General features: G+C 45.6%; 2 protein-coding genes across 2 annotated transcripts; one reads left to right on the top strand and one right to left on the bottom strand.

Annotated features, from left to right (window-relative positions):
- The first annotated feature begins 294 nt into the window (after positions 1-294).
- LOC137853761 (epoxide hydrolase 1-like) lies at positions 295-10,092 on the top strand. The gene is made up of 10 exons (XM_068676521.1): positions 295-435; positions 1,793-1,816; positions 2,665-2,878; positions 3,568-3,748; positions 4,519-4,749; positions 5,053-5,182; positions 5,536-5,750; positions 8,393-8,501; positions 8,687-8,812; positions 9,788-10,092. Exons 1-10 carry the CDS (start codon positions 407-409, stop codon positions 9,987-9,989), a joined length of 1,461 nt encoding a protein of 486 aa, XP_068532622.1. The 5' UTR covers positions 295-406; the 3' UTR covers positions 9,990-10,092.
- A 1,048-nt stretch (positions 10,093-11,140) lies between these two features.
- Positions 11,141-13,666, bottom strand: MAD2L1BP (MAD2L1 binding protein). Its single transcript, XM_068676524.1, has 2 exons — positions 12,971-13,666; positions 11,141-12,499 (listed from the first exon to the last, which is right to left on the bottom strand). The coding sequence occupies exons 1-2, from the start codon at positions 13,256-13,258 to the stop codon at positions 11,969-11,971; spliced, it is 819 nt and encodes a 272-aa protein (XP_068532625.1). The 5' UTR covers positions 13,259-13,666; the 3' UTR covers positions 11,141-11,968.
- Position 13,667: the final 1 nt, after the last annotated feature.

The raw sequence follows: 13,667 nt of genomic DNA, 5'->3' as shown, positions 1-13,667 counted from the left end.
ACACGGTCTCACAAGGGCCAAAGAGAGGGAAGGATCACTTCACACAGCCTGCTGGCTAACGTTATTTGCTGTATAGATACACAGCTAGCCTTTGCCAGAAGGTCCCCTCCTTGCCTGATTCACTTGAGGACCTCAAATCAGGCTCTGCAGAGCTGCCTTCTGTGTTTTTTGGCACCCAGCCTATGCAGGAGCACAGGTCTATCCCCTCCCCATGCAGGACTTTGTATTTGCCTCTGTTGAACTTTGTTGAACCTAATTTGCATGCGCACACTTAAGCAATAGGTGGCACCAAAGAATGATGTAGCTTGCCTTGTCACTGAGAGAGCGTCAGCGCCAAGAGAAAGCCAGCCGAGGAGACACCTGGGTTGCTTCGCTCGGAGCTGCAGCAAGGCGAGGAGGAGCAGACATGTGGCAGGAGGTCCTTCCCAACGCCTGGTGAGATGCCCTCAGCGTGGGGAGGAAGGGCCCAAACGGGGCTGTGCCGTGGTTGGGGTGGGGGAAAGCCCTGCGGGGTCACCCAGGCTGAGCCAAGCCATTGGAGGGTATGGGGAGCATGCAGCTGGTATCTCCAGAGCATGACTGAGGAGGAGGTTGTACGAGACTGAAGCTTGCTTTGTGTTGCTCACAGAGCTGTGTCTCTGGCATGCTTGATTTATTAACAGTGTTGAGCTGGTGCTACTGCCACGATAACTTGCTCCATGCCTCCGACTCACTAAAGTCTGGGATATAAGTGCACGGGGATATTATTACCTGTTGCATAAGCTGCTCAGCCTCCATGAGGTGGAGGGTGACACTGTTTGCTTACAGAAGCTTTGTTTTGCCTTGGCAGGGAGCTGCTTAAGGAGGTACCTCCTTACAAATCACACACGAGCTATCAGAGATCATTACCAAATTGCTGTGGGGACTGCTAGGGTCTCCAGTGCAGGCACCAGGTTATGTGCCACAGGTAGTGGTGGGAAATGATAGCAGGCAAAAAGAAACAGCGAATGGGTGTGTGTCTTCATGGAGTTTTGTGTCCTTTTATTTGTTTTGAGATACCTTAATTATGATGCCAATCAATTGTGCAATCAATTAATTATGCTCCCTACTTTAGCCACCTTCCCTAAGGCGGAGTAACAAAACTTTTTGTTGTTACTTCTAGTTTGTTTTTTTTTTCCAGAAGTAACTATTCTTGCAAGACAATCCATCAGGCTAAAACAGAACCAAGGAGGAATTTTCATTTTTCTTGACGGCAGATGAGACCTAAAAGCTCAGTATCCAGTTAGGAGTTGTTAGAAGTAGGAAAGTTATAGCAACTCTCTGAAATCTGAGCAGGTAAAGGTCCTACAAGCCTCTCCTCGTGCCAGCCCTGTGGCACAATGAGCACGGCATGGCTGGGAGCAGGGTGAACCTTGATCTTAAAAGTTCCCTGCAGGGCTGTGTGCTTATCTCCATGCAGTGGTCTAAATAACTGATTTTCCTGGCTGAAGTATCACAACCACTCGTAGGATGAAAGTCTGCAAGGACAGCTACCCGTCTGTTTAGGGCCTTTTATCTAAATTGTGCTGAAGGAGGTAACATTATTTAAACAAGATATCTAGCTAACATGCAGCCAAGAAACATTGCCTCTGCACTCCCTCTCTTTCTCATCCAAATGTACAAGAAAAACTGTAGTGTCCATGAGTCTAAACAGCTCATGATCCCAAGGCGGGTGAGGTTCTTTGCACTGTCCCCAGGGATTGGTACCATTCAGAAAACACGATCAGTCTGTAAAGATCTTTTTTTTTTTTTTTTCTTTTTCTCTTTTCTTTAGGGAGAGCATCTTATCCCGCATCAGGTGAGTGAAACAGCCAAGCCCTCCACTTTTCATTTAACACCCTGGCTGGGATACAGCATAGTCCTTTCCCACCTCCATATGACAACAACAAATTTTCATTTGTAGTCCTCCTGCAGCCCCCTGCAACAGGCACAACTCCTAATCCCCAGGGAAAGCTGGAGATCTTGAGCCACAGGTCAGAGGGACAGGAAGGTACACTGCATTTGGGACTGATTGTTCATGCATTTAGAGAGCTTCAGAACATGCTACATGTCTGTTAAAACCAGCAAGTTAGCTCCCATATTTCAAGAAAGTCCTAAACTCAGCTGTGTGGAACAGAAACGGGGGCACCAAACAGAAAACCTAGACCCCTATCTGTGGAAGGCTATGTTAGAGGGCCAGTGTTGCCCTAAGAGATGCTTGAATTTGTAGGGTAGCTATGTGTAAAACACTGCCAAGAAGCATACATCCAGCACATCAAGCTCCTTTTAGCAGCTGAAGACCCTTGTCTACTCAGAAGCCTTGTGATGAGCAAGTCATGATCAGCAAGAGCTTGAGATCCCTAATAAGCACTGGTAGATGTAACCTTGAGGCTTCTTGTCTTCAGACTCTTGTTGTTGAGTTTAATATCTCTATACTGGTTCCAGATTGCAGAGCTGGTATTTGTGGGACTCATTGCCCTCTGGGGGGCTGCCCCAAATCTTGCATGTGGTCTTCAGAAATAAGAAATGCTCAGCCCCTGCTGACTCCATGTGGTGTTTGGACATCTGCTAATTATTGGGCCCAACCACTGTGAAAACAAGCCTCTCAGCACAGTCCCACTTCCCTTGGCGCTTTTGTTATTGAATACAAATGTTGTGCCTCCCTAGGTCTTTTCAATATTCACAGAAGAATGCAGTCTTGGTCCCTGCAGCCGCTCTGGGGGTCGGAGGAATGGTGGTTTGCTGGCTGATGTCCAGACGCAAGGTCAAGAGACTTGAAGTGGGTGATGGATGGTGGGGCTCCGGTGAAAGAGCCCTAAGAGAGAAGGAAGATGAAAGAATCCGCCCCTTCAGGATTGAAACCTCTGACAAAGAAATTGAGGTACCAGTGGCTGGGGTGCAGGGAGGGGAAGGAAGCTGTGAGATGGAGCCTCCCTCCCTGTCACCACCTTGCTGCTTACAGACACACCAGTGCAGTTACTTAATACCCTTAGATGAAGCTGTCTCATCATCCTTTTTGAGTCAGATCTGGGATCAGATTCATTGCAATGTCCCCTGAAGACTTTCAGATGTCACAGCCCCTCTGTGCAACCTTGAGCAGCTCAGTTTGCCAGTGGGCTGTGGGCAGCGGGGTGTAGGGCCAGCAGTGGCTACAGCACAGCAGGGCTGAGGAACTCCCACAGAGAGCTACCTAGAAAGGGTGAAGGGACAGAGACTTGATGAGTTGTAGCACCTGTCCCTAATTATCCAATCAATTAGCAACACACAGCTGGGCCCAATATTTTTTAAATTCTTTTTCCAGCCAGCAAGGCCTGGAAGCTGCTAGCACCAAAAATCCTAAAAGAAGTTAGCAGCAAGGCAGGAGTGGGACCCTCTTGGGGGAACAGCTAATCTGTAGAAAGATGTATTCCCCACATAAGTGATTAATGAGATCGTTTAGAGCATGCCACTGCTTCAGCTGGGCTCATGGCGGCCTAAAAGCTGGTAGGACCTGGAGAGATGGCTCCTGCTTGTGGCTGCCCTGGTGCACACAGTATGGGGGGCAGCTGGGCAGCCTCGCTTCTCCTGCAGGACCTGCACCGCCGCCTGGACCAGGCTCGCTACGCACCCCCGCTGGAGGGGGCAGCTTTCCACTATGGCTTCAACTCCGACTACCTGCAGAAGGTGGTGGCCTACTGGAGGAACCAGTTTGACTGGCGCAAGCAAGTGGAAATCCTGAACAAATACCCTCATTTCCGCACCACCATCGAAGGTGAGGGGGTCACTGTGTCTCAAGCAGGTCCACGTGGCTCCCTGGTCCAACACAGGGTGCTTCTCTGGCAGATACTAGCTGCCCTCACTTTGCTCTTGCTAGTGGTACATGAGGAGCTGCTGGAAGCCCAGCTCTGATGGCTAGTGTACGATGGTAGAATACTTAAGGCAACAGTATGCTTAACAGCTTAGTGATATAAGGGAAATATCACTAGGGTGGCCTACTCTATTAGTAATCTTGTATAGATCGAGCCCATCATATGTTGGCAATAAGTTTAGGTATGCTTCAAGATAGTCTTCCTCTGGCTCAGAACCTGTGTTAACTAACAGTGGGGATTTCTGGTTTTCTTCTAGTGATGCACTGACAACACCTTCAAAGACTGCAAAATTTATCCAGGCTCTAAGGCTAGAATATTTTTTCATGTCGTTATGTCATGTTTTTACATGGTAATGCCCAATGCCTCACCTGCATTATGCTGTGCATTCAAGTGTAGCTCTACCCATTAGTGTGAAACCACTTTCTCAGGAAAGGGATGTTCAGTCTGCTGAAACCCCAAATTCTGGGGCTGGGATCAATACCTCGTCCAATACACAAAAGATGAGACATAATTACGATGCCAGGCATCCCCCTTTCGGCTGGGCATCTTCTTGCTGTTGGTTGATTGTATAACTTCTGCTATGAAACCTGATTACTACTTTGCCAGCCTCCTTCTTCAGAGTCCGGAACAGAATTTGAGATGGAGCTTAATTTATTTCTTTGATGTCTGGCAGGGATTGATATCCATTTTATCCATGTGAAGCCCCCCTACGTCCCTCATGGACGAGCTGTTCAACCTATCCTGATGGTCCACGGCTGGCCTGGCTCCTTCTACGAGTTCTACAAGATCATCCCTCTGCTCACAGAGCCAGCCAGGTACGGCCTGGGTGATGGTGACGTGGTGTTTGAGGTCATCTGCCCATCCATCCCAGGCTATGGCTTCTCAGAGGCTCCGCACCAGAAAGGTAAGTGATGAAGAAGCTCCATCAGAATCACAAGGTTTTTGGCGTAACGCTTCAGCTATCCCCCAGCCCCCTGTGCACTGCAGTCTGTGAATGCAGGAAGGCAGGCTCTGAGTCTGAGGTTCAGTAAACTTGGCTCTGCACGTATGCTGACGTGACTGATACCCTGGGGCTGGTTGTGGAGATTTGGAAGGCAAAAGTAGCTGGAAGCAATCTCTGCTTTCCACTTTCTCCTCTTTGCATTGAATTTATATCATCACGCTAGGACAAACAGGTCTCCAGTGTGGTGTTTCTCTTTACATACAGGCTTTGACACCCGCGCAACTGCTCGGATATTTCACAAGCTGATGAAGAGACTGGGCTTCAAGGAATACTATGTTCAGGGAGGAGACTGGGGATCTGGTATTACTACAAACATGGCCCAGATGCTTCCAGAGTGAGTAGCAAAGGGAATCCTTTCAGCATAGCACTTTCCCACCTAAAATGCAAAGTTGAGGGAGCCTGATGAGAAACGAAACATAATACCTTCCTTGGAAGATGGCATTGTAGCTCAGCATTTAACACCTAAAAACTGGCATCGTACCAGTGGCACAGCTGAACGGAGATAGCACCAGCTGTATCGTTTCTAACTCCTACAGTCTTAACCATGATGAACCTTTCAGGTTCTTTCAGGGCTTTATATATCTGGCTCAGTGATATGCCTCTGTCATAGCACCAGTCACACTTTCTGGAAAATTTGGACACAGAAAATTTCTTGATTTAACTTCCTATTCATTGATTTGATTTTAGATCTGTGAAGGGGGTTCATGTGAATCTTGTCTTCATCACCATACGAGGTTTTAAAAAGTTGATTCAAGCGATGCTTGGGGCTTACGTACCATGGCTTGTGGGCTTCACTAGGGAAGATGTTCGACGGATGTACCCCTTCATGCAGAAGAATGTATATGATATTCTGCGAGAATCTGGCTACTTACATATCCAAGCCACCAAACCAGACACTGCAGGTAATGAACCTTCTTTATATTGCTATATATAGTATACAAACTGCTTGTGCAAATATTACTTTTAAAACTGTTTAAAATGGAGTACCACTTCTCTTGAGGAAAGAACCCCTTTGCAAAAAGCCTCTTGAAGTGAAGCATAGGGTCTTGAAACTGAAGCTTCTAGAAACGGGTGAAAACATGAAAATAAGCAAGCGTAATGTGAAATTTGCAGGAAGGTAGACTTAGCCCTAAATCTTAAAAGCCCAAAGGCTGACAGAGTCAGTGTGGCCAGTAGATAAAGAGTCAGAAGAAACATACGGCCATCTCAGAAAGGTTAAATTAATTATTTGTGTTAGTCCACACTAATAAAGATTATGAGGTATTCTAGTGAGAGAAACACTCAGAAGGAATAACAGCAGAACTGCCTCAGACTGGTCTCACTAGCAGAGATCACAGAATGAATACTATCTCAGCCTGCTACTCATTGAGACATTCAGAAGTAAATGAAAGTGAAATGTTAATACATAGTCTGTTGCTTGAACTCATCACAATACCAAAGAAATAAAAGGAGGCAAGCAAGATAGCAGGGAGTTTTTTGTTGTTTTGTTTTTGTTTGCTTTTGTTGTGTGTGTTTTTTTTTTTTTTTAATAGACAAGAATAGAAGTGGTGGGACAGCAGCCCTGGAAAAATACAGATCAGTGTGTCTAGTCGTTGTGATCAGCAAGCTGGCAGAACTATTTTAAAGAAGAAAATTGATATACAGGTGATAGAGTCACAGGAAAATCAGGGCTCAAAGATGAGAGCTCTGGCAGAACCAAAGAGCAGTGAATCCAGTAGTATAACATATTTCAAATTCCAAGAACTAGGTTTTGTTGAGGTTCCTCCCTGATGTTTCCCCCAAAATTAAAGTGCCTTTAGAATAGGACTAAGTTCATGACTAATAACTGGTTAACATGAGAATCTGAGCACAGGAACAAGTAAGCAAGTTCCAGGGGTGAGGAGAGTATCACAAAAATCTGTGCTGGCACCTGTACAATTCAGCATGATCCTAATTTCTCTACAGAGGAAAGTTAATTGTTAAGTGAAAAACTGACTGCTATCCAGGGCTTAGTTTAATCTAAAGATAACTGCAGAGAGTTGCGAAAACATTTAATTGACTAGTTGATTAAACTGGCCAATAAAATTTGATGTCACCAAAGTGCAAAGCAATTAGGGGAAGAAAATCACAATGGGCTCCTCTTTAGCTGTTGCCATATAAGAAAATCCATGAGTCATGGATAGTTCTTTCAAATGTCAGCCAGCTCAGCCAAAGTTCAAGAGCATTTTACAGACTGTCAAACAAGCAAAACAACAAAAAAAGACCAAGACAAAATACCAAATCCATGATATTCAGGACCCATTGCATTCCTGTTCAGCCTGTTTCATAAGCATGCCTTAGAATCAGAATACAAAAAGGGGGGAAAAAAGGAAAATTGAAGTGATCAAGCAGCTTACATAAAAACACTGTACACATTATAGAACTCTGTAGCATGGAAGAAAAAACAGCAGGGAGTTCTTAGCACACTAGAGTTGTGAAATGTAGAAAATAAATATGAAAAAATATATATGTATTCCCTACTCAGTCTTAAGAAATATCTACATTATCAGTTTAGTTCTCATCAGGCAAGTTTAAAGCAAAGTCACCGTATTTTCACACAGCACCAGTTGTGGCGTGTTGAATAACAAGCTGCAAACAAGACTGCTATTTGAGTGTCTAATCCACAGACACTCAATAAAGTGGTTCAGAGGCAGCTTTCAGCCCAGAAACTGCTCATCTCCAGATGGGTTGTATGCTGGATGACACATTTAAGCCTGCCCTACTGTTGCTGGCCAAAGCATTTATATGATTTCAATCTGTAGCACATTACTCAAGGCCTGACGTGCAGGAAATTGTTGTGCCAATGTACAAATTTCCTTAGCTAGACCCACTATTAAACTGAGACGCTGGTGTGCATCATCTTCTAAAAAGTCATTCAGTGCTGAAGTCACACTAAAGTACACCTGAAAGTACTCAATGCTTAGTACACTCTAAAATTACAGCCTGGATTACTGTCAAGGAATTTTCTGAAGGCAAGCCCGTATCACTACTGAAGTAAATATTATCCTTGTTTTACAAGTAAAACATGGATATAAGGTACTATGTATGTGCTACCTCTCTAACATTTCTAACATAATGCTCCCCAAGGGCAGGAACAGGTAGTGGATACACAGCACTCCACTCCTTAAATGACATAAAAGGTGATGAACTGTGCTCCGTGTCCTGATTACCCATCCAAAGCAGGACAGCATTCCCAAATAGTTTATTTAAAAATTCTTTGTAGAGTGTAATCCCTTTCCATCCCAGTGTGCTCCTGCCGCGTGCCAACAGGAAGCTGACGGGTCTGGTTTTGCTCCTTGCTTCTCTTGCATAGGAGCCAGGTGTGTTTGCAGCACTGTCACTTACAGCTGGAACTCCATAGGGGTAAATTCATCACGAATAAAGTACTGCCAGGGCAAATTAAAAACAATCTCTCTGCCAAATTCTCATGTAAAACTCCGAGGAACTTGTGAAAGTCCAGTTTAACTTCAGTTGCGATGTTACAATGCCATGCAAATGCCAAAGCTCTGCTGTTCTCCTGAATTAGGTTGTGGACTGAATGACTCCCCGGTGGGGCTTGCTGCATATATTTTGGAGAAATTCTCTACCTGGACAGATAAATCATTTCTGCATAGAGATGATGGAGGCTTGGAAAGGTAAGGAAACAAGTGCTCTTTGATGAGAAAACTCATTAAAAGGAAGCGTGATGATAGCTAATGAGGAGATAAGTAAAAGACTGGGTGAATTTTAAGGATGAAAGACTACGTGACAAGTAGTTAACTTGTAGGCTGCCTGCAAGCTACTGGTTCAGATAAATTGCTTCTTCTTTCTCTCTCCATAGGAAGTACTCACTAGATGAGCTTTTGACCAATGTGATGATTTACTGGGTGACATCGTCTATTGCGTCCTCCATGCGATACTACAAGGAGAACTTATCCCGGGATCCTGCTCTATCTGATAATACCAGGTAATGAAGTGGCAGGTGCAAAACAGATTTGCAGACAAGACAATCAGATTTGCCTGTACAAACACTCAGATCTCTCACAACAGCAAATCTAACCCAGGCAAGAAAACAATTTGAGTTCTTATTTTCTTTGATAAATTAAAGGTCACTTTTCCTTTGAACCTAAAAACCTACACAGGCTGGCCTGTGGTCAAGAAAATAGGTAATTCTGTCTTGTTTTCCAAATACAGGTCTATAATTTACCAAACAAACAAACATAATCCATGTTTTGGTTTGGTAAAAACAAAACAGAAAACCATGAGCATTTCTAACACGTTTAAACTGAATTAGGAAGGATATGGCTTACTGCTGGATAAGCTATGAACTACAGCTGTTAAGCAGAAACTTGTAGAAGCAGTTCGGGAAGGGATTTTTCTAAGTAAACAAGCTTCCAGGAGAGCAGTACTTGAAACTCAACACCTTCTAACAGCTGCTGGCTTTAAGATGACTACAAGAGAGGCTGACCAGGAAACACACCCCTGAGCAGAATTCCTCTCCAAGTGATTGATATTAGAAACAAAATAGGGGAGTCGTATTCTCTGTAGACTGACAACCAGTTTACCTTCCCTCTCAAGAGAGTAATTTATTATTCTGGTACCATAAATCCTGAAGTAAATATGAGTTAGCCTATTTCTGAGTTTCATGTAGAGATGTGATGTATCACCAAGCTATACAGCAATCTCAAAAACCTGAAATATTTTTCAAGATTTAATACTGTTAGTGGGCTTCATTTTATGCATCTTTGGATATAACATTTTTGAACTCGAAGAGACTCAAATACAAATTGAAGCTCTTCAGCAGAGTGTAGACTACAACGTGGTAAAATTTCTCCGACTTGCCATGACAGCTACCAGAGTCAGAAGGTTTTACTTCAGACTCTGAAAGCCAGATTTTCCCTAAGAACTCTTTTAAAAATGCAGTTAACTAACATCTTTTTAGGTTTGGAGTGTACGTTCCTGCGGGGATCGCAGCTTTTCCTGAGGAGATAACGCATGTACCACGTTGCTGGGCGAAGACGATCTTCAAGAACATTGTCAGTTATTCTTACATGCCCCGCGGAGGGCATTTTGCAGCTTTTGAGGAACCAAAGCTTCTGGCACAAGACATCATCCACTTTGTGAGAAGGGTGGAGCAGCTGTGAACCTGCTGTTTGGATACATACATAGAAAAGAAGCAAGCTGCTCTGCTACCCACAGAAGCCTTACTTTGAGGGATTAAATAAACAATGTAATCACAATACAGAAGGCAATGTTTTATTTTGATAATGATTGTAACTACTAGTTAATCAAGTTCTAAAGCTCTTCCTATGTAAAAAAGCATCTTGTCATCTTTTTATTTCCAGCACCATATCATTGCTGCATTCATAGTTCAAGTATAACAGAGTATGTAAACAGTTTAATGCAGTAACATTGCACTCATTTGGGGGATAAAGCAGAAAGGAACATGCCCCTTGATCCTCAGAACTAAGGCGTCTTTTCAAAAGCTTCCTTAAATTCTTGAGTGCCAGCATTCTTAAAGACGTGTTACAAGTAGCTTTGGTGGAAGTGCGGAAGGGCTTTGATCTCCTGAGCACATCAAACACTCCTACTGAATAGTTCAAGTTACATTTCATTTGAGAGACCTGTGATTACATTCCCAAGTGGGCAGCTGCTTTATTTTAGCAGTTTTCCCCTGGAGCTAGCTTTAGCAGTTACTACACATTATATGACAGTTTTCAGAGGCTAGTAAGGCAGAGACCATCCTCCTAGTGTTCTCCAAGCTCAAGAATATGAATTCAACTAATTTCCCTCCAGTTCTACAATCTTATTCCACGCCAAAATGTCACACAAGCTTAAAATATATAACAGGTATGGAAGGTCACTTCACCCTCTGATCTCCTTTCAAAGGACTTTTAGCACCCCATCGAGCAGCTTTTGCTAGCAGATAACTGCAAGCAACCTCACTGCCAATAGACTAGAGATTCTCTTCAAATGGGATGGAGCTATTAAGCTCATTACATTACAAATACATGCACAGCTGATTCCAGACAACTCCAGCAGATATCTAGTTCTGGCACATTGTGCTTTACAGGTTTCTCTCCCTCCCTCCATGTCTCATTCTGTACTAGACATTAGTCCAGAAGAAAGGATTCAAGTTCTGCTTCCTGGTAAGACATTCTGACTTAAAGAAAGTGCTGAACTTGATGACATGCCCCTTACCTCCTCTTCACATTTCAGAAACTTTTAGAGTCTAAGACTCTGAAATATCTGAAAGGCAAAAGCAAGCAAGAATTTTGCCTTTTTTTTAAGAAAAAAAAAAGGCAGAATAAACTAGCACATTGGGGCAGGAGTCCTAACTTTCTCTGAAGAAGGCTAGAGAATAAATTGCTTACTCCTAATCTTAACTGTATATCAAACTGATTGTCAGCTCTGATGGACTAAAGGTTAGTAGAAAACAGGAAGAAAACGCGCTCCCTTGCCTCCACAGGACTGCTTAACCTCTTTCCACTGCCTGTAAAAGGCACTGTGCTAGGCATGAAGTCTCCCAACTGCTGAAAAGTGCCACTCCTTAGATTGTTAAACTGGAACTGAGTCACGGGAAGTCTGATTTTGTGAAATAGATGGGCAAGCACTTCAGTACTCGAGCCTGATCAGACTGCAGGAAATGTCACCTTTCACAGCAGTGGGGTAGATAAGAATAGTTACAGCCTTCATTGTAAAGGCAAACTATATTAATAATTGCATACATTATCTAGAATCCCAGATAATCAGCTAACATAGTCATTATTACCAGAGATATGGCTGCAATAAAACTCAGAAAACTGTATCCAGTATTTGTCAGTTCAGCAAATCTGTGGCTAAGAAGTTTTATTCCCAAGACACTAATTCATTTCCTACGCCTCAGGTCAGGTCCCTAATGAATCATGGTATCTGTATGCAATTGTGCCTTAGAGGGTATTTGCTTTCAAAGACAATTCAGGAGACGAACTTGGAAGAACACAGTCCAGCTACAGGAAGGCAGTAGGTACCCTGGGGAAGAGATCCAGATAGATAAAAACGTGCTGTTGCATTTGATAAAATTACCACATAAAGCAGCACCAAAGGTTATTCAATACTCCATTTAAATTCTACAGAGCACAGGTCATTCATGAAAGCCCTTGAGCGTCACCGGTGCTTGAAACCATACGTAGTCCTCCCAAGCAGAAGTCGTACTCGAAGGAGCTGAGGCACTTATACTGATATCTCCATCACAGGACAAATTAACAGTTAGTTTCCTTCCTCGGGTTGGCACTTTATAGTTGAGCTTGGGCCGGAACCATTCAACACCACAATCGCGGTGTCCTTGGAGCATAACAACAGTGCCCATGGCAGGCAGAGCCTTAAGTTCACTGAAGACATCCGCTATGAAGAGCGAGTGAAAGAGCTTACGCACACAGGATGTGGTCTTCAGGCTCTCCTCAGTGCTGCCCACACACACTGCCTCCAAGTTGAGCTCGTAAAGCTCCTTGGGACTCACGGCACTGCCTCCGAGCAGGATAAGGACCCGGGGAACCAGAGTCAAACTGAACATCGTTTCCAAGTGCTGGAGCATTCCCTCCAGATCCGTCAGCACCTGCTGGCATTTCTTGCTCGCCAGGTCCACAGAGGGTGGCTTTTTAATCATGTCCCCAACCTGGAAACCGAAACAAAAAACAGGTTAGCACAGTTATGAAGAAGCGGAGAGGGCCCCAATGCGTTCTTCAGAAAGCACGGCACATGCCCTCCCTGAAACATGAGGAAGATTTGTAGGGTTTTATGCTTCTTTTAAAAGGTAATAAAGTATTCTAACGTGAAGTCAGGAGGCCTAGGAATAACAGGAAATGCCACATTACTGCTGCTCAATTTGAGTCTGCATCAAGCTACCAATGAATCTTAAAGATAAGAAAACCCATCTTTCAAAGACCAACTTCCACCCTGAAGCCACTTCAAAAGGCTTTTGCTAGCCTTATTTGTGCAAGAAGAGCGACGTGTTTTGAGTGCAAACTGAGGCAAAAGGGGGTAAAAATAACAACTCGCTGAGCCCCGCCAGCCGCTTCCCGTAACGTTGGCGGAGTTCCTCAGGAAAAAAAATAAAATAAAATAAAAAAGCAAAACCTGCACCCACCTGCGAGGGCCGCCGGCAGAAATACGCGAGCTGCTCGTAGGGCAGCGGCAGCTGGTGCCGCTGGTACAGGACGTGCTTCAGGAGCTCGCAGGCGAAGCGGCAGCAGCTCTCCCGGCTCACGGCGCCCGGGAACACCACGGACACCGTGGGGCTGAGCGGCGGCGCCGCCATCCCGCCGCGATGAGGCCCCCTGGCGAGCCCCGGGGCTGCGGGCGGCTCGGCGGGGAGCAGCGGGGGAGCGGGGCTCGCCCCCACGCCCTCTGCCTCAGCGCCCCCCGGCGCCGCCATTTTGTCGGCGGCGGCGGCTCCCGGCTCGGGTTTGAATGGCCGCCGCCGCGGGGCACCATGGGAGCGGCGCCATGCCCGGCCCCGCGCCTTCCGGAGGGCGGTGGGGAGGGAGAGGAGGAGGAGGGGGCTCTGCGTGTGGCCGCTCGGTGGCTCCGTTTTCTCGCCACCCGCCGCGCTGAGGCGGCGTGGCGCTGCTTGCACCAGCCCTGAGGCTCCCTAAGCGTGTGTTGTCCCTGTCCGTGGCGCAGTGGGAGCCCTCCTGCGGCCAGCGGGGTTTTTCTCCCCGCATCTCCCGTGGTTGTGAGGGAGCCGCGGCTGTCCCTGCCCTCACTGCCGGCCCGGTGCCCCCCCCGCTGGCTCCGTGGCGGCGCCTCCCCGCGGCCGAGGCGGGGAGCGGGGCCCGGCGGCG

Source organism: Anas acuta, chromosome 3, assembly GCF_963932015.1.
Source record: "Anas acuta chromosome 3, bAnaAcu1.1, whole genome shotgun sequence".
In the NCBI taxonomy this organism is placed as follows: domain Eukaryota; kingdom Metazoa; phylum Chordata; class Aves; order Anseriformes; family Anatidae; genus Anas; species Anas acuta.
This window is presented reverse-complemented; position numbering and strand designations above follow the sequence as displayed.

What these genes read in the sequence shown, in the direction of transcription:
- LOC137853761 (XM_068676521.1), top strand. Translation starts at nt 407, where the DNA reads ATGTGGCAGGAGGTCCTTCCCAACGCCTG. An exon ending in TTTCCGCACCACCATCGAAG is followed by an intron (nt 3,749 to 4,518) that starts GTGAGGGGGTCA and finishes GATGTCTGGCAG; the next exon opens with GGATTGATATCCATTTTATC. An exon ending in CACCAAACCAGACACTGCAG is followed by an intron (nt 5,751 to 8,392) that starts GTAATGAACCTT and finishes CTCCTGAATTAG; the next exon opens with GTTGTGGACTGAATGACTCC.
- MAD2L1BP (XM_068676524.1), bottom strand. Translation starts at nt 13,258, where the DNA reads ATGGCGGCGCCGGGGGGCGCTGAGGCAGAGGGCGTGGGGGCGAGCCCC. An exon ending in TCTGCCGGCGGCCCTCGCAG is followed by an intron (nt 12,500 to 12,970) that starts GTGGGTGCAGGT and finishes TTCGGTTTCCAG; the next exon opens with GTTGGGGACATGATTAAAAA.